This window comes from Octopus sinensis, linkage group LG2 (assembly GCF_006345805.1).
Source record: "Octopus sinensis linkage group LG2, ASM634580v1, whole genome shotgun sequence".
In the NCBI taxonomy this organism is placed as follows: Eukaryota; Metazoa; Mollusca; class Cephalopoda; order Octopoda; family Octopodidae; genus Octopus; species Octopus sinensis.
The window spans coordinates 156988598-157016017 of NC_042998.1; the positions used below are offsets into that span (position 1 = coordinate 156988598).

A 27420-nucleotide genomic window follows, 5' to 3' on the forward strand; every position below is an offset into this window, starting at 1 on the left:
TGAATGAACAGTTCCAAAGTGTGTTCACTACACCACTAGGACACAAGCAAGTAAACAACCCAGAAGAATTCTTTGCCACTTTACCTGTGGCCAAAGAGGCAAAAATTGAGTACATCAACATTGAAGATGATGATATCACACTGGCCATAGATGAGATTGACACAAAACTCAGCTGCTGGACCTGATGGAATTCCAGTGATCCTTCTCAAATCGTGCAAACGAGCCCTTGCAAAACCGCTACAGCTTCTTTTTCAGAGCTTTTTTGCAAGTGGTAATCTCCAGTCAAATTGAAAGAAGGGGTAATATGACCTATCCATAAGGGAGGAAGCAGAGCAGATGCTAAAAATTATAGGCCTATCTCTCTGACCTCTCACATCAGCAAAATCATGGAACGAATAGTCCGCAAGAAACTAATCATGTTCCTTGAAGAAAATGACTTGCTGACTGACACCCAGCATGGATTTCAACCAGGTAGAAGCTGCCTAACATAGCTCCTGCAACACTATGACTGGGTGTTAAAACAGCTACTAAATAGCTCAAATGTGGATGTGATATATCTTGACTTTGCAAAAGCCTTTGATAAAGTCGACCATGGTATGATTTGTCATAAACTATGTGGTCTCGGCATAGGCGGAAAACTTGGAGAGTAGCTGCACAACTTCCTAAAAGATAGAAGACAGGCAGTTGTGACCAATGGAGCCACCTCCAAGGAAACACAAATAACAAGCAGTGTCCCACAGGGTACTGTCTTGGGGCCACTGCTCTTCATAGTGGCCCTTTCAGACATGCCCTCAGTTGCTAAGATGGCCACCTTTGCTAGCTATGCAGATGACACAAAAGTCTCCCACACAATACAAAACCCTGGAAATATTGCACATCTGCAACAGGAATTGGACACAATATACAGGTGGGCTGAGGACAACAACATGCAGTTTAATGTAGGTAAGTTCCAGGCCCTGTACTACTGGCACACAAAGGTAATCGACATGCAGACTGGATACACTGGCCCAAAAAGAATTGCATTCCCTGAGTCAAAATCAGTGCATGACCTGGGCATTGACATGAGCAATGATGCATCTTTCCAAGTGCATATTACTAATTTGGTGATAAAATGCAGACGGCTAGCTGGATAGATTCTCCAAACTTTCAGAACAAGAGAGGAGACACTGATGGTCCTGTGGAAAACTTTCATCCTCAGCCGCTTGGACTACTGCTCCCAACAATGGTCACCACACAATATAAAGCTAACAGTAGAACTCAAAGCAATTCAAAGAAGCTACACTAAGAAGATCGTTTCAATGCAACATATCAGCTACTGGGAAAGACTGAAAGTATTAAAACTCTTCTCTTTAGAGCGAAGGTGGGAGAGATATGCGGTGATATACATCTGGAAAATCCTGGAGCGTCTTGTCCCAAACTTTGGCATTCAAAGTTATCCCAACCGCAGAACAGGGCACCACTGCATGGTGCCAAAGATTCCAACATCACCATCAAAATACAGGACCAGATACTGCAACAGCTTGGGTTTCAGAGGACCACAGCTCTTCAACATCCTCCCTAAATGCCTGAGAGACTTGCATGGTGTGGATTTCTTTACTACTAAACTGGATCTCTTCTTGTCGGGGGTTCCAGATGAACATACCTCACAGCAGGAGACACAGATGCGGGCAGCAGCATCGAACTCCCTTGTTGACCAAGTGCCACGTATCAGAGGTGGATTCATATATTAGTGTAGCTCATTCAATGGTGGTGCCCCAGCATGGCCACAGCCTTCGGGCTGAAACATTTTTAAGGACTTAAGGATTTAAGGATATACATATACAGACATATGTATATATATATATATATACATACATATAAATATTTTATATTTATTTATAACTTAACATTATGTACTTTATTATCATTGACGAAGCCTTGAGATATACCCAAGTACCTCATTTTCATCTACCTATAACTTCATTCCGCTTTACATAATATAATGTCTAAAAGTTGATGAACTACCTATCAATCCCCTCCATTTCCTTATTGCTATATAAATATATATATAAATATTTATACATATATAAATTTTATTTTTTATTTATTTATTTATTTATTTATTTATTTTCAGCTCACAAGCTGTGGCCATGCTGTGGCACTGCCATTTGGTGTTGCTACATGATTTTACTTCACGAATGCTTTTTAGCAATTGCCATCTGGTGCATGAGAGTGTTCGATGCAGCTGCCCTCATCTGCACCTCCTGCCGTGAAGTTGGTTCATCCTGGACACCTGACAAGAAGAGATCCAGTTTCATTTTAAAGACATCTGCATCCACCCCATACAGGTCTCTTAGGTTCTTCGGGAGGATATTGAAGAGCTGTGGGCCTCGGAAGCCCAGGTTATCACAGTATCTTGTCCTACATCTTGATGGCAAATTTGGAGTCCTTGGCACTATGCAGTGGTGCCCAGTTCTGGCATTTGTGTAACTCTCGATGCGAAAGTTTGGGACAAGTCCTTCTAGGATCTTCCAGATGTATATTATGGCATATCTTTCTTGCCTACGCTCTAAGGAATAGAGTCTCAATCTCTTGAGTCTTCCCCAATAGCTTATATGCTGCACAGAGGCTATCTTCTTCATGTAGCTTCGTTGGATCGCCTCAAGTTCTGTGATTAACTTGACACTGGATGGTAACCATAGCTGAGAGCAAAAGTCAAAGTGGCTTAGGATAAGTGTCCTCCAGAGGACCATCATGGTTTCCTGGTCTCTTGTTCTAAACGTTCTAAGAATCCATTCGGTCAGCCGCCTACATTTCATTGCAAATTTAGAAACATGCACATGAAAGGTTCCATCATCACTCATGTAAATACCCAGGTCTCGCACTGATTGGGCCTCTGGGATTGCAATCCCTCCAGGTCCAGTGTATTTATTGGGTATTGCATTTAGTTTTGCATGCTGATAGTATAAAGCTTGAAACTTTTCAGCATTGAACTGCCTGCTATTCTTTTCAGCCCACTTGTATATTTTGTCCAGCTCACATTGCAGGTGCTTAGTGTCTTCAGGGTTCTGTATTGCCTGTGAAACTTTTCTATCATCTGCATAACTTTGGTTCATGGCTCTCTGCGTGGCTGAGGGCATGTCTGAGAGGGCCATTATGAACAGTAGTGGTCCCAGAACAGTGCCTTGCAGAACACCGCTCACTATTCTATCCTTCAGAAAGTCATGAAGCCATTCTCCCAATTTTCCAACTATGCCAAGATCACGCAGTTTGTGACATATCATTCCATGATCAACTTTATCAAAGGCCTTTGCAAAGTCGAGATATATCACTTCCACATTTGAGTGGTTGAGCAGTCGTTTCAGCATCCAGTCATAGTGTTGTAGGAGCTGAGTTAAGCAGCTTCTTCCTGGTCGGAAACCATGTTGGGTGTCAGGCAGCAAGTCATTTTCTTCAAGGAAGGTGATTAGTTTCCTTCTGACTATTCGTTCCATGACCTTGCTGATGTGTGAGGTCAGAGAGATAGGTCTGTAGTTCTTGGCCTCCGCTCTGCTACTTCCTTTATGAATAGGGCATATTTTACCTTCCTTTAGTTTTCTTGGAAGTTTGCCAGTTGCAAGGAAGCTCTGAAAGAGGAACTGCAGTGGTCTTGCTAGGACTCTCTTACATACTTTTAGAAGGATTGCTGGGAATCCATCGGGGCCAGTAGCTGAGTTTGTTTTCATTTCATCTATAGCCTTTATTACATCACCTTCCTTTATATTGATGTAATCAATCATCGCTGCCTCTGATTTTATATCTGCAGTGGTAAAGAAGTCAGTTGGATTGCTGACTTGAAAATGCCCATGGGGTGGAGTGAAAATACTCTTGAATTGCTCATTTAGTATTTCACTTAACCCATGCTAGCATGGAAAGCGGACGTTAAACGATGATGATGATGATTGGATTTCCTGTGAGTGTGCCATCCTTTTCAAGGAGTGGTCCTATCCTACAGTGCACCGTAGCTGTTTCTTTGGCATACCTGTAGAAAGCTCTGGGGTTAGATTTTATGTTGTCTATAGCACAGGCTTCTTTGTCTGCTCTTTCTTTTTCATGGGAGAGTTGCAGACATTTTTCAATTTCCAACAGTTTTAGTTTCATCAGAATTTTCCTCTCTGGGGATTTTGCTCTGGGACACATTTGTAGCATATGGCTTGCATTGCAGACATGAATTGTTGAAGTTTCATGTCGATGTCTGGCGAGGATAGACATTCAGGCCAGTTTTGTATGAGGATCTCTTTCTCAATTTGTTTCCAGTTTGCCTTATGGGAGTTCAAGCTGGAAAGATTCTGAGAGTTTCTTATAGGCTGCATGTCCATGCTTTCCTTTGGCCCGTACATGGTCAGCTCTACCATGTTGTGATCCGAGAGTAGTGTCGGCGTCACTTTCACATTATGGATGAGATCCATATTATTTGTGAAGCAGAGATCCAGTATGTTACCTGCCCTGGTTGGTTGGAGTATTACTTGCTCCATGTACAGAGTGTTGATGAGGTTCAGGAGGGACCTCGCCTGTCCTTGTCCACATTGTGTCATTCCTGGGAGAGAAAGGCCTTCGAGCCATCTGACATTGGGTAGATTGAAGTCGCCCATAAGAAGTACACTTATGTGTTGTTCTAATATGACTAGAACTTCTATTTTTATAAGGCAGTCTTCAAACTTGCCTACATGGCTTGGGGCATCTGGAGGGTGATATGTAGCACATATAACGACACTAAGTTGCCTTATATGTACAATTAGTGTGTCACACACTGAATTTGAGTATGACAAAAGGACCTGGGGTGTGAGGTTCTCACTGATGTACATAGCAACCCCAACATGACTCCTTTCCTTTCTGTCAGTCCGTAGTACAACATACTGTGGTATGTGTATTTCCGCATCTGCAATGTCCGGTTTCAGGTGTGTTTCCGTAAGTGCTATGCATAAGGCTTGATTGCATGCAACAAAGTCTCTCAAGAACGGGATTTTTGTCCTATTACTGAATGTTAGCAGTCCTCTGATGTTCAGTAGGAGCATCGAGGTGAGGTATATACTGTTGCCGGCAGTGTCCACCTTGGGTCTATTTGCTGTGACGGTCTTGTGTATTGTGGATAGTCCCATCTGCGAGTTTGAGTTTGATGGAGCCAGGTTAGCTGCTGTACAATCTTTTGTGCCATGCACAAAAATGATTCTTGTTCAGCAGCTGCCCTTTCAATAACATGTTGGCGGTTTGTAGCACGCACTACATCTGCGTACCTCCGTTTTGGGGCAGGTGGTGCGTGATCCATTCCTTTTCCTTTTGATAGTTGGTTTCTGACGTGCAAAACGGCAGCCTGCACCTGTCATGCCAGCAGACACCTTTCAGGTGGAATTTACACATTCGTGTGCGCTGTCTGTTTCTATCCTTTTTGGTATATGGATAGTCAGGTTTGCTTCTATCCTTGGCTGTTTCATCTTTTGGTTTTGTTTGAGTTTTAGTTTTTCCTTCTTTGGCCGTTTCATCTTTTGTTTTTCTATTAGCTTTTCCTTTTATTTCTTTTTTGGTTCTTTCATCTCCATGGTTTTGGCTTTGGCTTTTGGTGCTGGTAGGAGCACTTGCACTTGGGTTTACTTCCCGGGTAGATTTCTCACCTGAATCTTCTATATATATATATATATATATATATATATATATATATACATATATTCATACATATATAACTCCAAGAAAGTTAGGGGTTGTGAATCCAACCCACTAAGGGATAATATCTATCCAATATCCTGCTGGTAGAATACCCAATTATTAGTACACAAGTGTTTTTTATTGCATTGCAATTACATTACCTAGGGCACTAACTGGGTGAAGGTAAAGAGATATTTTACCATTAATTTATATAGCAAATAAGAAAACAGAGGAGAGCAATAGGTGGTTCATATAAGATATAAAATATAGTAATATATAAGGATACCAGTAATTTTTATAAAAAACATGAATATAAATTGGTAAAACAGCTTACAGCTGTTTCAGCCAATAGATAAAAATACTCATTCTACCTATATTACTCAAGTGGATTGAAGTAATAGGTAGGTGAACATGAGGTACTTGTATATATCTCTAGGCTTCGTCAGAGATTATAAAGTACAAATGTTAAGTTATAATAATAAATATAAATATAAAATAATCAAAATACACACACATTTGAATATATATATATATATACATATAGATTTAGTTATACATAACTACTTATAAATACTGAAATATACATACACATCTACATCCATAAGCATATATAATATTCAGATATTACTAATATTATTATTATTAATATTAGATGTATTCTGCTATTCACAATAGATAATATATAAAATATAGAATATAACATAATATATAAACAGATATTTATGAAAGTTATACGGATATTAATTTTACAATCACTATATCATACAGTTATTACAGTTATGTCAATATTATTCTGCATACGCATGAGTAACACATATATGCATATGCACACATGCATATACGCACAAATATATATATGCACATATAAATTTTTTTTTCCATTTAAGCATACTAATATGTACATACGTATTATATGTTTTTTAAATGTAAAATAATTCACAGACTAAGAGAAATGTGGTAAGCTTTCTTGTCCGTTGTTTATTAATATTGCAGTAGTTTAAATCTCACGGGGATTGGAGAGGGATTATTTTTCATCATTTACTTAATCTAATTGGTTAACAATTTTTTTAATTTCTTTGTCTCAGTTATGGTTGGTTGATTGAAAACCGATGAAATAAAACAAATAGTAAATAGAACAAAAACAGTTGAAAATGTGAATTCATGTTTTTATATATACATGTATATATACATCTACACATAAATATATATATATATATATATATATATATATATATATATATATACATATATACATGGACAAACATACATACACACAGACATATTAATTAATTGTTAAAGTGATATATTAAGGGGATATTATTTTAATATATTTTAAAATAATACATATTAGAAGTAAGTTATTATAAGTTATTTAGAAGAGAGAAAAAGAAAAAGTAAATATAAAAAAACCCAATAATAATAATAACAATAACAGAAATAAAATAATATCCTATGTATAACTATGTGAGTTATTAATTTATTTAGTAACTTAAATGGGTAGTATAAGGTTGAAGTACATGTTGGAAAGCGGTTGGATCAAACTCCAACCAGAGACAAAATATCACAGACACCGTATATAAATCGTTAAACTTACTTCCAAAATTAGTTTTTAAATATTCCCAATTCAATTCTATTATTAGCTATACCTACATATGTTAAATTTTATTCATTACCATTAGAAATATTTACAAAATCTATTATATCTGACAAATTGGCTCTAATTATGTTTAAATTATATACTATCTATTGTAAATAGCAGAATACATATAATAATAATAATATTAGTAATAACTGAATATCATATATGCTTATGGATGTAGATGAGTATATATATTTCAGTATATATAAGTAGTTATGTATAACTATATATGTATGTATGTATATATATATATATATATATATATATCATCATCATCATTTAGTGTCCGCTTTCCATGCTAGCATGGGTTGGACGGTTCAACTGGGGTCTGTGAAGCCAGAAGGCTGCATCAGGCCCAGTCTGATCTGGCAGTGTTTCTACGGCTGGATGCCCTTCCTAACGCCAACCACTCCGTGAGTGTAGTGGGTGCTTTTTACGTGCCACCCGCACAGGTGCCAGACAGAGCTGGCAAACGGCCACGGACGGATGGTGCTTTTTACATGCCATATATATATATATTCAAATGTGTGTGTATTTTGTTTATTTTATATTTATATTTATTATTATAACTTAACATTTGTACTTTATAATCTCTGACGAAGCCTAGAGATATATACAAGTACTTCATGTTCATCTACCTCTTACCTCAATCCACTTGAGTAATATAGGTAGAATGAGGTATTTTTATCTATTTGCTGAAACAGCTGTAAGTTGTTTTACCAACCTATATTCATGTTTTTTTATAATAATTACGGGTATCCTTATATATTACTATATTTTATATCTTCTATCTTATATGTAAAGAATAATATGCTATAAGTATGTATGTTATTATAATTATCAGTTTAATAAATAAGTAAGTTAACATTTTAATGTCCAAAAGTTGATGAACCATCTATTGTTCTCCTCCATTTTCTTAATTGATATATATATATATATATATATATATATACGAATAGGTAAATAAATGGAGTTGAACGAAAATGTTAATAAAATTCTTTTACTTTCAACATATGTTTCGAAGACAACATGGTTTTATTCCAAAGGAATAAACGGTGTAAGATGCAATCTTCTCATCAGGAAAGAAAGAGAGCCTCTCTCAACAACAAGATATTATAACAATGACTGCCTACATGATAAACAGAACGTTATTAAGTATTTTAAAAAACTGTTAGTAGATTTGACGTCAAAGGCAGTTAGTAGGAAGAGAAGGGTTAAAAGAATAATAAGTATAGAACAAAAAGAGAGGGAGGGATACGCTGATTAAAAAAATGTTCAAAGGCTTAGAAATAGATTTCTCTATTGAAGTGAAGCGCAAGTTAAACTAGTTGTTCAAACTATAAGGACTGCCGAAATCACTTATATGAGTAAAATGTATGTTTCTGCCAGTGTTTACATTTGTACGATCGCTCTATAAGTGTGTTTACAAGGGGATTTTTAGAGAAGAGAATATGGAAGAGTTCAGAGTTGCAAATGTTACAAAATCTCTTGCCCTTATCGAAAGGAAAGGATACGGACAGTATGAACCAATCTAACTTAAAATCTATATTGCTGTCTTTAAGATGCCAAACCAATTTACTTAGCCCTGTACTATGGCGTTTTTTGCTATCCCTAAATGATGAATAATGATTTGAAATTCTCTTGGATAACTGGGAAGTGGACGTGCCTATATAGAAGAAGACATCAGTACCGGAAGAAATTTTACACTGGTATATAGAATTCTTGATCTTAGAATTATTAGACAAAAATTTAATTCTGTTGGGGTTGTCCTCAGAGATCGAAACCAGGTTTTTATTGCTATGATTATAATTATTATTATTAATACTATTACTATTATTATTATTTCTGTTAATACAATTAATATTATTATTAATAATAATAATAATGATACCGTTATTATTATTATCATTATTATTATTATTAATACTCTTATTGTTATTATTATTATTATTATCATTATTATTATTATTATTATTATAATTATATGAGGGGTTGGAATTAACAAGATTAATGTTGGAACTCCCAGATAAAGAACCTTTATTTAGCAGATTGGTATTGTGAGAGATTCTTAGTGTTGGAGAAAGCGACCCTAACTTTGTGGGAGTTGATAATCGAGTAATATCTAGAATTTTTTGGAAAGTTCCTAGCAACTGCTTCATGGAACTGCAAGGGAAGGTTCGATTTAATTTGTTTTCCAAATGAAATTACAAACCAGATACTTTTCCTAGTGACTTTTAAATTGTACGTGGTATTATCTATAAAGGTAGGGGAAAAATTTCTTGGGTGGAAATTTGAGGTTAAATAACGCTTACCTCCCCTAGTTCGTAAAGAATTTATATCATGTATTGCACTATTAGAATTAAAATCACTCTTACTATTATTACAACTAGATATTTTGTCTTGAGAAGCAGATATAGGACTATATTGAGCAGAATCAACATATGAAACTTTCTGTTTATAGGCAGCTTTTATCAAGGCGGCATTATAGAAGTCTGCCTTTTCGTTAAAAATGTCAACATTGGCAGATAATTTAGACAGTCTAAGTGAAATGTTTTTAACTAAATTATTAGTAATTGCCCTAGCGTGATTACTGTAAAGACTAATATATTTGAGATTTGTGGAAGGTTTATGGTATGGGAAGTACGAGTTATTTTGTAAATTGAGAAGTTGGCTTTAGTTAACTCATCGTCAAAAACGATGTGAAAGCCCATTCTACAAAAAACCTAACTAATCTATTCTTAACCTTCTGTAATTTTTTATTTGAAATGTTCTGGAGGTAAAGCAGACAATCGTTGCGATAAAGACCTCCACAGATGTCCGGGAACTGGTCGGCCATTTCATAAAGAATATATATTCCGACCAAATCGGCTATCTGAGCGCTGTCTGTACTTCCAATTAATACATCAAACGCATTAGGAGTATCCTTACGGACCCACAACTTGTTATTGAACTTGATGAATGATTTCCTAGCAGTCAGTATCACATTAATTTCTTCCCTAGAGAAACCTGCTTTATTGTGTGTGTGCCATTCACCCATTGAAATATATATATATATATATATATATATATATATACACAAATTGAGATAGGGGTTGTAAATGCAACCCTCCATGGGATAACATATATCCAATATACTGCTAGTGAAGTACCCAACAAAGTTAATACATAAATGTTAAGGATTTCGATGCAATCAATTCATTTACTGTATTATATGGGCAAAGGTAAAATGATTTACCACAAATTACTATTACAAGATAAGAAAATGGAGAAATACATCTAAATCAAATATCAATTACCAGATAATACTCAATCACATACTTTAGGGTTAAACATAAAAAAGCAGAACAAATCAGTGTACATAAAGGAATGTACATGAGTGTGTGTGTTAGTGTATAGACACTGTTGCCTGTACTGATTTGTCTATAAGCCATGCGATGACAGACATGCACTCTGAAATCTAGTGAATGTGTAGGGACGTGTCAGGGTGTATTCATGTGTGTGTGCATGTGTGTGGGTTTTTATGTGGACGTGTGGGTTTAGGGTTGGATGTGGATGTGTATGTTTTTCTTGTGCGGTGTGGTGGAGGTCGGGCAGCTCTCAACGGACCAACCATGAGGTAGACACTGTTGCCTGTACTGATTTGGCTTTAAGCCATGCGATGACAGACATGGACTCTGAAATCTAGTGAATGTGTAGGGACGTGTCGGGGTGTATTCATGTGTGTGTGCATGTGTGTGTGGGTTTTTATGTGGACGTGTGGGTTTAGGGTTGGATGTGGATGTGTATGTTTTTCTTGTGCGGTGTGGTGGAGGTCGGGCGGCTCTCAACAGACCAATCATGAGGTAGACAATCATAATTTAAATTCAAATCCAATAGTGTATTTATGTCATAAGGAAAATTACTAACTGGAATCCGGACATACATATGTGCCACTTCGGATCCTAATGTAAGCGTTATTAATAATATTATGTATGATAATAATGGTAGCATTAATGGCATTGACAACGATAATGATGCTAACTTTAATGACACTTTGGAAATTAGTAGGAAGTAATATAATGTACTATTGACTATGTATGTTTGCATCTAGGTACTAATATGTGTATGTTTATTATCACAATGTTAAATTGAAGAACTGAAGCGTTGAATATGGAACATATATATGTTTACTAATTTATATTATTTATTTACATCATTATGTATATGTATATTTTTATATGTATAGGAGTGTGAGTATATGCACTCATATGTATATGTATATCTCTGAGGAGGCCTTATGATATTTTTGTAAATGTCTCATTTATATCTATATATTGACCTACCATAAAAGGCTAATATTGGTAAAATGAGACACACATATATACATATATATATACATATATATATACATATATATATATACATATACATATATATATATATATACATATACACATATATATATATACATATACACACACACACATATATATATAAACACACATACACACATAATCAAAATAAGCAACACGGATATCCAAAGGTAGTGCAGTATAATCGTTTCATGTGACTTCATTTAATTAAACAATGCAAGTATTACATCAGTTTTAAATGTAGAGCAATCTTCAGCTGCATATGGAATTTTTTAGTTAAATTGAAAAGATTCATTTTTATACTTATTCCATTTATCAACATCACAAAGAGGGTAAGTAGATAGACAGAGAGGCAAGTCTCATCATCAGAAACATGGTAGTAAATGATATTTACTCATGGATACATTACTTATCACTGAATTTACTTTGTTATTTAGATTTACTATTGGGGAGAGGGTTTGATATTATTCTATTGAGTTCAGTGGAGACAACACCAAGAATCTATCTTTTTATAGATAGAGGAAGAGGCAGTTTAAGTGGCAGAGCCATAAGTCAAGCTCTCTTTGAAGAACCTTCCTCTGGTACAGTTGAATGTATTTCAGCTAAAGCAGATGGGGTAGGGAGAATAGAAACTTCCAATACTTAACTATTTAACAGCCATAATCCTACTTGTGATTTGAAGTAAATATCTTTTAGATAGTTTTTTTCAAAGGATTCTAATAATTTTTGTATCTTATACAATATAGGGATGGAGAATATAGAAATAATTTCATATTTATATAAATATAAATCAAATTAATATAAATTTATAGTTAATTAGTAAATAGTAATTTATTGGTATTAATGAGTTAATTTAAAGAAATATGCTAGGCATATCATTTATTTTCAGCATGTTAATGACTTTAGAATGTACTTACTCGTGCTATAAAATAGATAGTGAATTATAACAGTATGGTTCTGTATAGGTTAAGTGTGAATTTAATAGAAATATATTATTGGCAAGATAAAATGGTTTAAAATTTTAGTGAAGGAAATTTAAGTCAGCAAATTGAAAAATAAAATTATTTTAGACTATAGTAGATAAGGGGTAGACTAGATTTGCATTCCAAAAACTTATTATAGGATATACTTAGTTTATTTATAATAGGTGAGGTAAGCTGCTATAAGAAAATACTTAATAATTACATAATAATTTTATAATTACTAGACTAAAATTAATATTTATTTATCATGGGAGTTATTGGGTAAGATTAGTGTTTAATAACAAGTGAAGAAATGATCAAACTATTGGTTAGAAATTTTAATAATAATAAGACCATTATCAAAATAGAGACTAAATAACATAGATATTATTATCTATTCAATTATCAGGTTTTGAATATTAATTAAGGGGATTTAGAAGAGCTTTTTATGAGGATATTCCTAGCAAAAAAAGTTATTAATTAGCACACATATCAAAAGCCTTTAAAATATTTTAAAATACAATGGAAGGGAGGTAACCATATATATATACAAAATTTAGTGGAATGACCACTAATAGTGGACAGCCTGTATGCTAGATTTAGACGTCAAACTCACCATTTACCACGAAGAATGTGTTCTCAAGAAAAAATTCAGCAAAAACCAACGTTTAAAACAATCTTGCAGATGTTTACATATCCATATACATAAATGAAACAAGTGAAACTAATTAGTACTAGGTAATCGTTTTTTATTTTCGTATATTTTCATTTGTCTTATTTTTAAACGTTGGTTTTTGCTGAGAACACATTCTTCGTGGTAAATGGCGAGTTTGACGTCTATATCTAGCATACAGGCTGTCCACTATTAGTGGTAATTTTTCTCACAGCGATGTCCAAAGCGAGCTAAGAATTCTCATTTCATTACTTCCGATCCTCGTACTACATACATTTGCCGCTAACGCTTAAATGTTTGAATCTATTCACTAATCTGCCTGTTTTTTTCTTTCATGAGCTAACTGTTGATGTCGTCCCCCACAAAATATAATCCTTTAATTTTTTTAACCCCCCCCCCCTCGGTATGAAGTTAATTTGTTCGTTACTCTATGTTACTTTCTTCAAACCCCAATTGCTTAATTCTTCTCACTACTGTCCCCAATCAAAATCTTCGCCATTCGTAGTGCACCCGCCCTTTCTCACCCCCACCACCAATACTGAAGAACACTCTGTTTATACCATCTACACCGGTTATCCCTTCTCCCACCACCATTACGTGTGTCTACTCCTCCAACCCCTCCTCTTCAATATGCTTTTTCACTATGTATTACCCCTGCCTCTCTCCCCCAAGACAGAAGCAGCTAGCACCGCAGCTCATCAACCGTCCCACTTAACCAGTTATCTTACGTTTCCTCCTGTTTTGAAATCTGTCACTGCCTCAACCGGCTATTTCCTTCCAGTCCCCTCCCTCACTCGTGATATCCTACATTTTATTTCATACGTTTCATTCTGTCTAGAACCTGCCACCAACCCTACCTGTCATCGTTTCTCCTTACCCCAACCCTCCCCACTGGTGCTCCCCTATATTACCTGCACTATCCCCCCACTTTCTCTCCCTCTCTCTCTCTCTTCTGGAACCCTTCCCCGCTGCAATGCAACCAAAAATTTTTTCTCAGCTGGACCCCCCCCCCAACCCAACACTAGAATATCCATGTTTCTGCTATGCTGCTTAAACTACATTACTCAGTGACCATAATGCTTGCTTAGAATGCTACTAACACCTAGAATTTCAGTATTTCTGCCACAGAGCTTACATCTACATCATCAATGACCTTAATGCTTACGCTTACAATGCTACTAACACCAGCTCCTGCCTACAGCAGGGGTCACAACCTTAACATGCCTAAATGCTTGAATGTTGTCAGATCGGAAGAGAGATCAGATGAAAAATGCCTAAAAAACGATCACCACCACAACAACCCTCTTCTTTTCAGGTGCTGAATTGCACCCCTCCTCCCCACATCTCCTTCCCAGTTTTCAGAGTTGGCACTGTCAATGTTGGTACATTGAAAGGTAGGTCTAGTGAGATTGTAGAGATGCTTGAGAGAAGACGGGTTGATGTATGCTGCATACAAGAGGTAAGATGGAGAGGTGCTTCAGCTAGGGTCCTCACAGGCAAGGCACATAGGTATAAAGTCTTCTGGCAAGGTAACATGGATGGTGTAGGGGGTGTAGGCATTCTCCTTGCGGAGAAATGGATGGATAAGGTCATAGAGGTTGTCAGGGTTTGCGATAGAGTGCTTAAGCTCAGGTTAGTCCTACAGAGTGGCACAGCTACGATTATCTCCGCCTATGCCCCACAAGCGGGACTACCAAATGATCAGAAGGACCACTTTTATGATACCCTTCTACAGGCTACCTCAAAGACTAGTGGCAAGGACCTCATCTTTGTGGGTGGAGACTTTAATGGGCATGTTGGGCGGGAATCGGGTATCTTCACTGGGGTACACGGTGGCCATGGTATTGGCACCAGAAATGATGAGGGAACTAGACTACTGGAATTCTGTGATGCATGTAACCTTTTAATCTGCAACACTAACTTCAGGAAGCATGACTGCCACCTTATAACCTATTAGTCAGGAGACTCCGCTAACCAAATAGACTTCATCCTCACCAGACAGCGGGATGCAGGGTCGCTCTTAAATACAAAGACCCTCCCGGGTGAAGAATGTATCCCTCAGCTTGAAGCCAGAAGGACTCCAAGAAACAAACCAATCCAGAAAAGAAGGATTTGGAAGCTAAAGAACCCTTCACATGGTCAGAGATTTAGGGAGATCCTCATCAAGAAATTTGATGAGAGGGAGGAGGAGCTTCAGACGTCGGACATAGAAGGTAGCTGGGAATTCCTACGGGACAGCTTACTGAGTGCCACAGACCAAGTCTGTGGATGGTGCAAAGTCCCTTCCAGACCTAGAGTTACGTGGTGGTGGAATAGTGCAGTAGACAAAGCCATTAGTGCAAAGAAACAGGCCTGGAAAGCCTGGAGGGATGGGGGTAGCAGGGAACTATACCAGGTAGCCAAAAGGGAGGCTGGGCGGCAGGTATACATAGCCAAAGATGTAGCAGAAAAGAAGAAGTTTGCCAATGTCCAGCGACGTGAGGACCAAAGAGCTGAAGTATTTTGGATTGCCAGACAGTGTGTGAGAGAAAATAGTGATGTTACAGGAGAGAAATGTGTCCGCATGGATGATGGGGTACTTGCTTTTAATGTTGGTGAAAAGAAAGAAGCTTGGAGAAGTCATTATGAAAGACTGCTGAATGTGGAGAATGAATGGGAGGAGGAGAGCCTGCCAAATGTTGACCCAGTAGAGGGACCAGCTATCCGAATAGACAGCTCCCTTGTAGCTAAGGCAATTAAGGATATGAAACCAGGTAAAGCCCCCGGCCCATCAGGAATCACTGCTGAGATGCTTAAAACAGCTGGCTATGTGGGCTATGGCCTAGTCACCTGCATTGTAAACCAGGTAGTTCATAATGGAGTCATACCCAATGACTGGCGTAGCAGCACCATAGTCAACTGCTACAAGGGTAAGGGTGATGCTCTAGATAGAAATAACTACAGGGGTATTAAACTGTTGGATCAGGTGATGAAGGTCACAGAGAGGGTCATAACCCATCTCATTAGGGAGAGAATTTGCTTAGATGAGATGCAGTTCGGTTTTGTGCGGGGTAGAAGCACCACTGATGCTATATTCCTGGTCCGACAACTGCAGGAGAAGTACCTAGCTAAAGATAAACCCCTCTACATAGCTTTTGTGGACTTGGAGAAAGCCTTTGACAGGGTCCCCCGATCCCTTATCTGGTGGTCGATGCGGAAACTGGAGATTGACGAATGGCTAATAAGGGCTATACAGGCCCTATACAGAGAGGCTGTCAGCAAGGTTAGGATTGGCAACGAATATAGTGAAGAATTCCGGGTAGATGTAGGTGTACACCAAGGCTCAGCCCTCAGTCCCCCTTTATTCATCATAGTCCTCCAGGCAATAACAGAGGAATTCAAAACATGATGTCCCTGGGAGCTCCTCTATGCAGAATCACTACCGGAACTAGAAAAGAAATTTCGGGTGTGGAAGCAAGGGTTAGAATCAAAGGGCCTTAGAGTAAATGTAGCAAAGACCAAAGTTATAGTAAGCAGAAAGGCAAACTCAGCACACACCTCCTTGGGCAGGTGGCCCTGCTCGATCTGTAGGAAAGGTGTAGGTAGAAACTCCATAAGATGCACCCAGTGTAAGCTATGGACGCATAAGAGGTGCAGCAACATCAAAGGGAAATTAACTGGTAAGATAGCTTTCATGTGTGGCAGATGCACAGGGACAATAGACACCACAGATACTCAGAAAACAGATTCCATCACACTCCAGGGGAAGAAACTAGAAGTAGTTGATAGTTTCCGCTACCTGGGTGACCAAGTTAGTAGTGGAGGTGGATGCTCAGAGAGTGTCACCACTAGAATACGAATAGCCTGGGCAAAGTTCAGAAAGCTCCTACCCCTACTGGCGACAAAGGGTCTCTCGCTCAAAGTGAAAGGTAGATTGTATGACGCATGTGTGCGAACTCCCATGTTTCACGGTAGTGAAACATGGGCTGTGACTGCAGAGGACATGCGTAGACTTGAAAGGAATGAAGCTAGCATGATCCGCTGGATGTGTAATGTCAGTGTGCACGCACGACAGAGTGTAAGCACCCTGAGAGAAATGCTGGACATAAGAAGCATCAGATGTGGTGTGCAAGAGCGACGCTTGCGATGGTATGGTCATGTACTGCGGATGGATGAGGAGAGATGTGTGAAGAAGTGCCACTCCCAAACAGTTGAAGGTATCAGGGGGAGAGGTAGACCCAGGAAGACATGGGATGAGGTAGTCAAGCATGACTTCAGAGCGTTGGGCCTCACTGAGACAATAGCGAAGGACCGAGATCTCTGGAGATATGCTGTGACTGCAAAGACCCGGGCTGCTTCCTGTACCAGTTCTGCATAGCCCCTGCCCATTCAAAGTACCTTGGATTCCAGCACATAAAAAGCACCATCCGAACATGGCCGTTGCCAGCGCCGCCTCGACTGGCTCCAGTGCCGGTGGCACATAAAAAGCACCATCCGAATGTGGCCGATGCCAGCGCCACCTTGGCTGGCTTCCGTGCCGGTGGCACGTTAAAAGCACCAACCAATCGTGGCCGATGCCGGAACCCCCTGGCACCTGTGCAGGTGGCACATAAAAAGCACCCACTACACTCGCGGAGTGGTTGGCATTAGGAAGGGCATCCAGCTGTAGAAACTCTGCCAGATCAGACTGGAGCCTGGTGCAGCCCCTGGCTTCACAGACCCCGGTCGAACCGTCCAACCCGTGCTAGCGCGGAAAACGGACGTTAAACGATGATGATGATGATGAAAATTTTTAATCTTCGGATTTAAAAAAAAATATGCTAGGCCACTGGTTTTAATTGATTAATATCAATTTCTACCCTTATTTAATTTTATATATATATATATATACACATACGTATACACACACACACACATATATATATATATGTATATATGTATGTATGTGTATATATATAAACATACATATATATAAACATACATATATATATACATATATATAAACATACATATATATATATAAACATATGTATATACATATATATAAACATACGTATATACATATATATAAACATACGTATATACATATATATAAACATACGTATATACGGGCATGGCTGTGTAGTTAGGGAGCTTGCTTCCTAGCTACATGGTTTCGGGTTCAGTCCCACTGTGTGGCACTTTGGGTAGGTGTCTTCCACTATAGCCCCGAGCCGACTGAAGCTTTGTGATTGAATTCGGCAGGCGGAAGTTACTGCTGTGTGTGTATATGTGCGTGTAGGTGCTTGTGCCTCTCTGAAAGAGAGAGAGGGATAAACATACATACATATATATATATATATATATATATATTTATATAACAAATGAAAGACAGAAGATGGTACATATGAGAATATATATATTCTTGTATATTCCATCTTCTGTCTTTCATTTGTTATTTACCTAACAATCACTCTGAAAGTGGCCGTGCTTTACCAGTAAGCTACCAGGTGTAAACCACTTTATTATCCATTGCACACATACACATATGATGGACTCTCTTGTTGAAGACAACATGAGTGTTCAGCTTTTGCGAACAACCTGCACAAATGATTTGTTTATTGTGATCAAATGTATGTGTCGTATATTAGCTCACCCCCTCCACCAAATCAACGTTACCTGAACAGTTGCAGTGTACCACATGTCAGGTGTCAAAGTGATCACAGAGCAAAGTGAGATGTGATTTTTCCAAGTTTGGTTGAACTCAACAATCAAGTACAATTAAAGCCCATAGTACCACACTTCATTATCCAGTGTTTGATTCAGAACGGTGAGCAACTACACAAACTATTTAGTTTATATTAAAACAGTGCTCCCCTCTCTCTCTCTTTCGGAGAGGCACAAGCACCTACATGCACATATACACACACGGCAGTAACTTCCGCCTGCCGAATTCAATCACAAAGCTTCGGTCGGCTCGGGGCTATAGCAGAAGACACCTACCCAAAGTGCCATGCAGTGGGACTGAACCCGAAACCATATAGCTAGGAAGCAAGCTCCCTAACCACACAGCCATGCCCGCGCAACAATCATTTTTTAAATCTTACATGATATTGAGTCTAACTGAAGTATTACAATTCATAAACTGTCTCAAAATAAACACCCTATTTATGTTAAACTTGTTGCCATAAAAAAACCTAAATTGAGCATCATAATCACATCAAACAATAAAAATAAAAGCCAAGGTCTGATGTGGAGGATGGGGCTGTGACCTTCACAAATCCACTGAGACTAGTGAAATCTAAGTAATAGATATTCCTCTTGAACAGCTACAGAAATGGCTGCAAACTAGAATAAACAGCATTATATATTTTACTCAGGAGCACAACATAATGACCAATTTGTAGATTTGAACTGATGACCATGTGAGCACATCAATGCCACTTTAAAATCAGATATACAATGATTAACTATTAAATTAAAATGGAGATAAAGCATTAAGATAGGTGAGGAGTACCTGAAGATTCAATTGTTCTTATGCTCTTCTTATGATTATGTTGTTCTTTCATAATACAAAAATTGTAGTCTTTTAATGGAATGTAAGTATACATACCTGTATAGTGGGTTCATTGCAATGATATCCCGGATAGTCTTCACAACCTCTGATGTCAGTGCCTAAAAGCAAGTTTAGTTGTTTGACAATTTATTTTGCATTTAGATAATAGATATATATGACAGGTAAAGCATATAGATTCTTCCTTGATTTTGATGACAAGTATACCAATTGTCTAATCAACTATACTACCTACTCACTGTATTAGTATGTACTCTACAGACACATGTACCTTTAACATAAACAAGTAGTGTGTGTAACAAAGCTAGTTCTTTATACATAAATTGTAATGCAGATTTATTTCTCCCTGATAATTAACAGTTTTATATAATTCCTATTTCAAACTAGGTAGATTAATAGTATGACAATATATATAGAAATGTAGCAGAAGAGGTATGCACAACTTAATTCACCTCGTTATTAATTATTATTTGTTTTATCAAGCCTGAAATAATGAATTTCGCTGTTGTAAATTTTGAAATTCTTCAGAAGTTTCCCCTACACTTTTGAACTAAAACTTTTTATTGAAGTTTTATTTTTGCACAAAAAAAATTTCCATAAAGAAACTGGAAATGATCAGGCCATATTTTTTGTTGTCTTACATATATTTTCTGTAAATATAGTAGGGATGGTTTTTATTGGAATAATTGTTTCCATAGCTGAATGTTGGTCTTGTAACTAACCAATCACCCAAGAAATTAGAGTATAATTTATTGCATGTCAACCAGGAGTTATTTTTTCATAGATGGAGAATGTACATTGCTGGTACTTATTTTAAATAATGTTTCAGGGGTTTCAAAATGGAAGATATTGAAGGATTTAATTAAATAAAACACACTTCCATTGAATAGTAGAATTGCGAAAGATTGAACTTAATACAAGATGCACATATATGGAATAATACCCAGAGATTGAATAGGCACTGAATTTTCTACACCAGCCATCAACATCTTACACACAATGAACTAAATACAATGCAAATACATACATACATAAAAGTGTAGACAGACTGAACTATATACAACACATATATACTATAGTATTGAACTAAATGCAAGAAATATATAATAATGAAGGTATTGAACTAAATGCAAGAAATATATAATAATGAAGAAAGATTGAACCAAAACAAAACGTATGCATGCACACACACAGAGGATAGTATAGATAAATTGAACTAAATACAACACAAACAACATAAAAATTCACTAAATGCAGTCCAACACTATTGTTAAGGACTACTGACAAGATCTGTGGATGGTGCAAAGGCCCCGCTTGACCCAAGGTAATGTGGTGATGGAACAATGTAGTTGACAGAGCCATTAGGGAAAAGAAACCTGCATGGAAGAACTGGAAGAATGGTGGTAGCAGAGAACTGTATCAGATTGCCAGAAGGTTTACTTAGCCAGAGAGGAAGTAGATGAGAAAAAATTTGCCAATGTTCTGCGTTGTGAGGACCAAAGACTTGAAGTGTTTTGTGTTGCAAGATAGTGTGTGAGAGAGAATTGTGATGTCAAAGGAGAGAAATGTGTCCACATGGATGATGGCTCACTTCCATTTAATGAGGCTACAAAGAGAGAGACTTGGAGATGCCACTACGAAGAGAATGGATGAGAGAAAGAGAGTCTGCCAAATGTCGACATAACAGAGAAACCTGCTATCCAAACAGACAGTACCTTGGTAGATAAAGCAATTAGGGGTATGAAAATAGGGATATCCCCCTGGCCCATCAAGAATCACCGCACAGATGCTTAAAATATCTGGTGGTGTTGGCTATAGTCTAGTCATCTGCATAGTCAATCAGGTGATACATGGAGTCGTCACACCCAATGACAGGTGTAGCAGCACCATAGTCAACTGCTACAAAGTAAAGGTGATGCATTAGATACGAATAATTACAGAGGTATCAAGTTGTTGGATCAAGTAATGAAAGTCATGGAGAGGGTCATAGCCCAACTATTTAGGGAGAGAGTCAGTTTAGATGAGATGCAGTTTGGGTTTGTGCCAGAGGAAAGCACCACTAATGCTATATTTCTGGTAAGACAGCTGCAGGAGAAATACCTAGTCAAAGATAAACCTCTGTACCTGGCTTTTGTTGAAATAGAGAAAGCCTTTGACAGGGTCCCCCAATCTCTTATCAGATGGTCAATGTGGAAACTAGGGATAGATGAGTGGTTAGTGAGAGCTGTACAAACCATGTACAGGGATGCTGTCAGTAAGGTGAGGGTTGGCAACGAGTACAGTGAAGAATTCCAGGTAGGGGTCCACCAAGGAGCAGTCCTCAGACCCCTCTTATTCATCATAGTCCTCCAGCAATAACAGAGGAATTCAAGACCCTGGGAGCTCCTCTATGCTGACGACCTTGCTCAAATAGCTGAGTCACTATCAGAAATAGAGAAGTGTCAGGTGTGGAAGCAAGGTCTAGAATCGAAGAGCCTTAGAGTCAATCTAGCAAAAATCAAAGCCTTAATAAGTAGGCAGGCAGACAGATCACAAATCCCTTCAGGTAGATGGCCCTGCTCGATCTGGAGAAAAGGCAGAGGTGGAAACTCCATAAGATGTACCCAGTGTAAGCTATGCACACATAAGTGATGCAGCAATATCAAAGGAAGGCTTATTGGGAAGATAGTTTTTGTATGTGGCAGATGCTCAGGAGCAATAAACACTGAAAATGTGCAGAAAACAGTTTCCGTCACATTCCAGGGGAAAAAAACCACAAGTAGTTGATAGCTTCCATTACCTAGGTGACCAAGCCAGTAGTAGGGGTGGATGCACTGAAAGTGTAGCTGCTAGAATAAGAATAGCCTGAGCAAAGTTCAGAGGGCCGCTCACTCAGAATAAAAGGTAGACTGTATGACGCTTGTGTATGAACAGCCAGTGAAACATGGGCTGTGACTACTGAGGACATGCGTAAGCTTGCAAGGAATGAAGCTAGTATGTTCTGCTGGATGTGTAATGTCAGTGTGCATACATGACAGAGTGTAAGCTCCTTGAGAGAAAAGTTGGACATAAGAAGCATCAGATGTGGTATGCCAGAGAGATGAATGCGCTGGTATGGTCATGTGTTGCGTATGGATGAGGACAGCTGTGTGGCAAAGTTTCACACCCTTAGTCTCATACCGGTGGCATGTAAAAAGCACCATTCAAGCGTGGTCGTTGCCAGTGCTGCCATGTAAAAAGCGCCATTCAAGCATGGTCAATGCCAGTACCGCCTGACTAGCCCTCATGCTGGTAGCACGTATAAAGCACCCACTACACTCTCGGAGTGGTTGGCATTTGGAAAGGCATCCAGCTGTAGAAACACTGCCAGATCAGATTGGAGCCTGGTGCAGCCTTCTGGCTTGCCAGCTCTCAGTCAAACCATCCAACCCATGCCAGCATGGAAAGCAGACGTTAAACGATTATGATGATGATGAGGAAAATGGTGTGCTAGATTTTACAGTAGAGATTTTGAATAATATTCCAACTTCTCATTTGCCTTGCTGGTTTGTGTAATGTATTTGCTTTTATATAGGTACCTCTTCGATACCTATTCACCATCATCAAGTGGATCAGGTATAATATATCTATCTATCTATCTATCTATCTATATATATATGTGTATATATATATATATATATATATATATATATATATATATATATATATATATGAGTGGCTGTGTGGTAAGTAGCTTGCTAACCAACCACATGGTTCCGGGTTCAGTCCCACTGCGTAGCATCTTGGGCAAGTGTCTTCTGCTATAGCCCCGGGCCGACCAATGCATTGTGAGTGGATTTGGTAGACGGAAACTGAAAGAAGCCTGTTGTATATATGTATATATGTGTGTGTGTGTGTGTGTGTGTTTGTGTGTCTGTGTTTGTCCCCCTAGCATTGCTTGACAACCGATGCTGGTGTGTTTACATCCCCGTCACTTAGCGCTTCGGCAAAAGAGACCGATAGAATAAGTACTGGGCTTACAAAGAATAAGTCCCGAGGTCGATTTGATCGACTAAAGGCGGTGCTCCAGCATGGCCGCAGTCAAATGACTGAAACAAGTAAAAGAGTAAAAGAGTATATATATATATATATATGGTGATTGCCTCTTCTTTACAGAAGAAGGCCATCTCTTCAATTAATAAATGCTGTCATGAGATCTTATATGACTAGCAAGTCCTGCTCTTGACAAACAAACTCTACTGCAGATCTTACAAATATTGTTAAGCAGAAAAGTGTCTGTGATTGTAGTTAAGTCCTGTCTACAAAGTGCTCATTTCAAGATAGATTGTTCAATTCTTCGAGCTTCAAATGCTTTACATCTATTGTAGATCATTTGATTCCAAACCGATTGATCTTGCATCATCTGCTCCCAGTTTTCAACTTTCACATTAAGAGCCTTAACAGCATCCCTAAAACATTTCTTAGGTTTATGTCTCGGATGTTTGCCATGCTGCAACTCCCCATAAAATAACTGCTTTGGCAACCTGTCATCCAGCATTCTAGTAAGGTGCCCAACCCAACGCAGCTGATTGCATATGAGGATCATTTCAATACTGGATGTGTTAGCTTGCTGAAGAACAATGGTGTCTAGTTTTAACTGGTATTAAAGACTTCCATTTGATATCTAGTATCCTCCTTATATATATATATATATATATATATATAATATATATATATATTATATATATATATACACATATATATAGGAGAAGAAAATGGACGTAATAACAAGTGGAAACGCGTTTTCACTGGTATGCCTTTCATTTAATTAGATAACAAAGAAGAAGGAAGCAAAGATGAAGGTTACATTTACGATCGTTTCAATTTACTAGTTTTAGTAAATCTCTTCAGAATGCAAAAATAGATAGATACATTGGTTAGGATGCAAAAATACTTGATACATATGTGATTGTGATAGAAGCAAAATTAGTAAATCTTACATTAAATTTTGTTCTTGTGCTGGGGAGAGGTTTTACTGTAATAGACTGGTTAGTTTTGTTGGGCAATTAGACGGGGATGAATATTATTTTGGTGTGGGGTTCCGAGTTTGACTAAGCATATTTTTTCAGGTGTGTGTATTAAATTTGCTTTTCGTCCACAGTGGGTTTATTCACCAGCAGTGTAAGTGAAGGTGGTAACTCTAATTTAGGGTGAGAAGGGAGCTAACTCATACCAGTCTTTATTAGACTAGGTAGGGTGGTTTAGAATTGTATTATGGCTAAGAATTATATTATTACTAGAGTTTAGGAAGTTCTTAGTGCTTGAAGTGCTATGTAGGTGCAAAGTAAATTACTATGGAATGGGGAGGGCGAGTGGGTTTGCAGAGTGACTATTTGTGTGTAAGTGTTTAAGGTGGTTCCCAGCTAATTACACTTATATTGATGACTATTCAAGTTTGGGATTATGGAAGACATAGAGGCCTACTTAAAGACAAAAGGGGTTATTCTACCGGTATTTTGAAAATACATAAAGGCCCACATGAAGGCAAAAAATGTTGTTCGCAAATTTCCTGTTCAGAAGGGGTTGTTTATCCGTAAATATAGCTATGGCGTTCTGATAGACAAAGATCACAGCGTCTATTGGCGGTGTTGTAGGAGGTTGTTTTTGTGAGTATACGCCATTATAAACTATAATCTATTTTTCATCCTTAAGTTCCCAAATATATGTACTTAGTCCTATTGAGTTGGCCTTACTCTTATTTCTGAAGCTTGATTGGTGCGCATTATATCTAAGAATCATTTGGTTCTTAGTGGCGCCTATGTATGAGTTCATCTGGTTATATGTGTAGATTTCACATTGGTAAACTACATTATTTGTCTTGCATCTATTTGAGAAATGGCACTTTGTTCTATCCCTGCAGCCACATGAATAATTAGGTGTATCTTCATTCATGATGTATTGTGGGGGGCTATTATTTTTCAGGTCTATATCTAAGTTAGCAGGAGGTGCTGCATTATTACATCCATTTTCTTCTCCTATATAACCTAAACTACGGTCTACCAACTGAACCACCTGCTACTGTACAACTTTACAAAACACTATACCTACCCAGCTAATAACCAGGAGCGACTTTGGATTTAATTATCCCTTAGAGGTATTAAACTCCTCTAACTGACACCTACACTATTATATATATATATATACATAGATACATACACACACACACACACACATACATACATACACACACACATACATACATACACACACACATATATATTTATTTACATTAAGGGCATTACTAAACGTAAATGCCTCATGTATGTATTATGGTAGTTTTGACTTTAAGAGTTCCTCACAGCATGAAGTATTTATGTGTAGTAATGCCCTTTATGTAAATAAATATATTTAAAGGGAATAATAATAAATTTTTCCCTCATGAGGTTTTTATGCTGACTACTTGATAAATTCTTATAAAGATTTTATCCTATTTTAAATTTTAAATATATGCATACATATACAGCGTCCAATAATACTATATTTGTTCCACATCCTCACGTTGTTGTGTTTTTTTGTGCTTTCTTGTTTGGATTAACTTTATATATATATATATATAATACATATACATATACATATACATATATATATATATATATATATATATACATGTATTTGTAAACTAATTGAATTTCCTTCTTATTACTTAGTTTGTTTTTTTCCTTCATATCAATTATTTAAATGCAGAACAAACTAATTTTTCACTAAGAATTGCTGAAATCAATGAGTAATGTTCTACAGAACAACCATCACCCATGTTAATATTCTTAAAGTATTTGCAGACAAGCATCATCAAACTACAGTAGTTGCTATTAACAACAGTGAGAATAACAAATAAGAAACAGAAGAATTAGTCAAGTAAATAGCAGACCTTAATCTCATCTGTTTGTTTGAATTCCTCGTGCACTAAATTTTCTACATTAGCCATCAACATTTTTCCTGTGTTTGAATGCAAGGTTTTTTCAATCACTTCAATATCTTCATTATCTTTTATTCCATTTTCTTGATTTCGTCTGTGGCGCCGTGATTTACGTTTTTTATCATCTATAAAGAAATAGAAAAAAAAAAAAACAGTAATATAATACTTTCTAAGAAATAAATTTAATTAATTACAGTTTCAAAATTCTCTGAAAAAACCTTCTATTTTACTAAAAGCGCAGAGAGGATATTCATTTGTTTTTATTTTATATTTATTCTGCAAAAGTTGACTCAGCTTTTTCATCTTCTAGGATCTATGGAGAATAAATGCTAAACAACTACAAGGATTATGTAAACCACTCTTCACTCTAAGAGTTGCTGAAGCATGGCACAAACTGCTGGCATCAGTTGTTAGTTGTCGGAGCACTGCATCCTTCAAAACTTCCATGCTTCCTGAGATTCGCCAACACTATACCTGATTTTCTCCCCTCAATACTCACACAAGCATGTATCTGACTCATACACTGTTCACTTCCCAGACATTTGCACATTACTGCATATGCTTTATATGTACTTTTGACAAGTTGTGGTGCACCTGAGCACTGTATTATTATTATTATTATTATTTGTGATCTTGTACTTCTTGTCTAAAACCCTTTTTAATTTAACCT

At 37.4% G+C, this 27420-nt stretch overlaps 1 protein-coding gene across 1 annotated transcript in view; it reads right to left on the minus strand.

Annotated features, from left to right (window-relative positions):
* The window catches only part of LOC115231161 (lon protease homolog, mitochondrial), a 131066-nt gene that overhangs the window by 86322 nt on the left and 17324 nt on the right, over window positions 1-27420 (minus strand). Inside the window, exons 5-6 of the mRNA XM_036500756.1 lie at window positions 26703-26875; window positions 19856-19917 (exon numbers count right to left, since the gene is read on the minus strand). Coding sequence (XP_036356649.1) covers window positions 19856-19917; window positions 26703-26875 — 235 coding nt within the window. The remainder of the gene's footprint in view (window positions 1-19855; window positions 19918-26702; window positions 26876-27420) is intronic.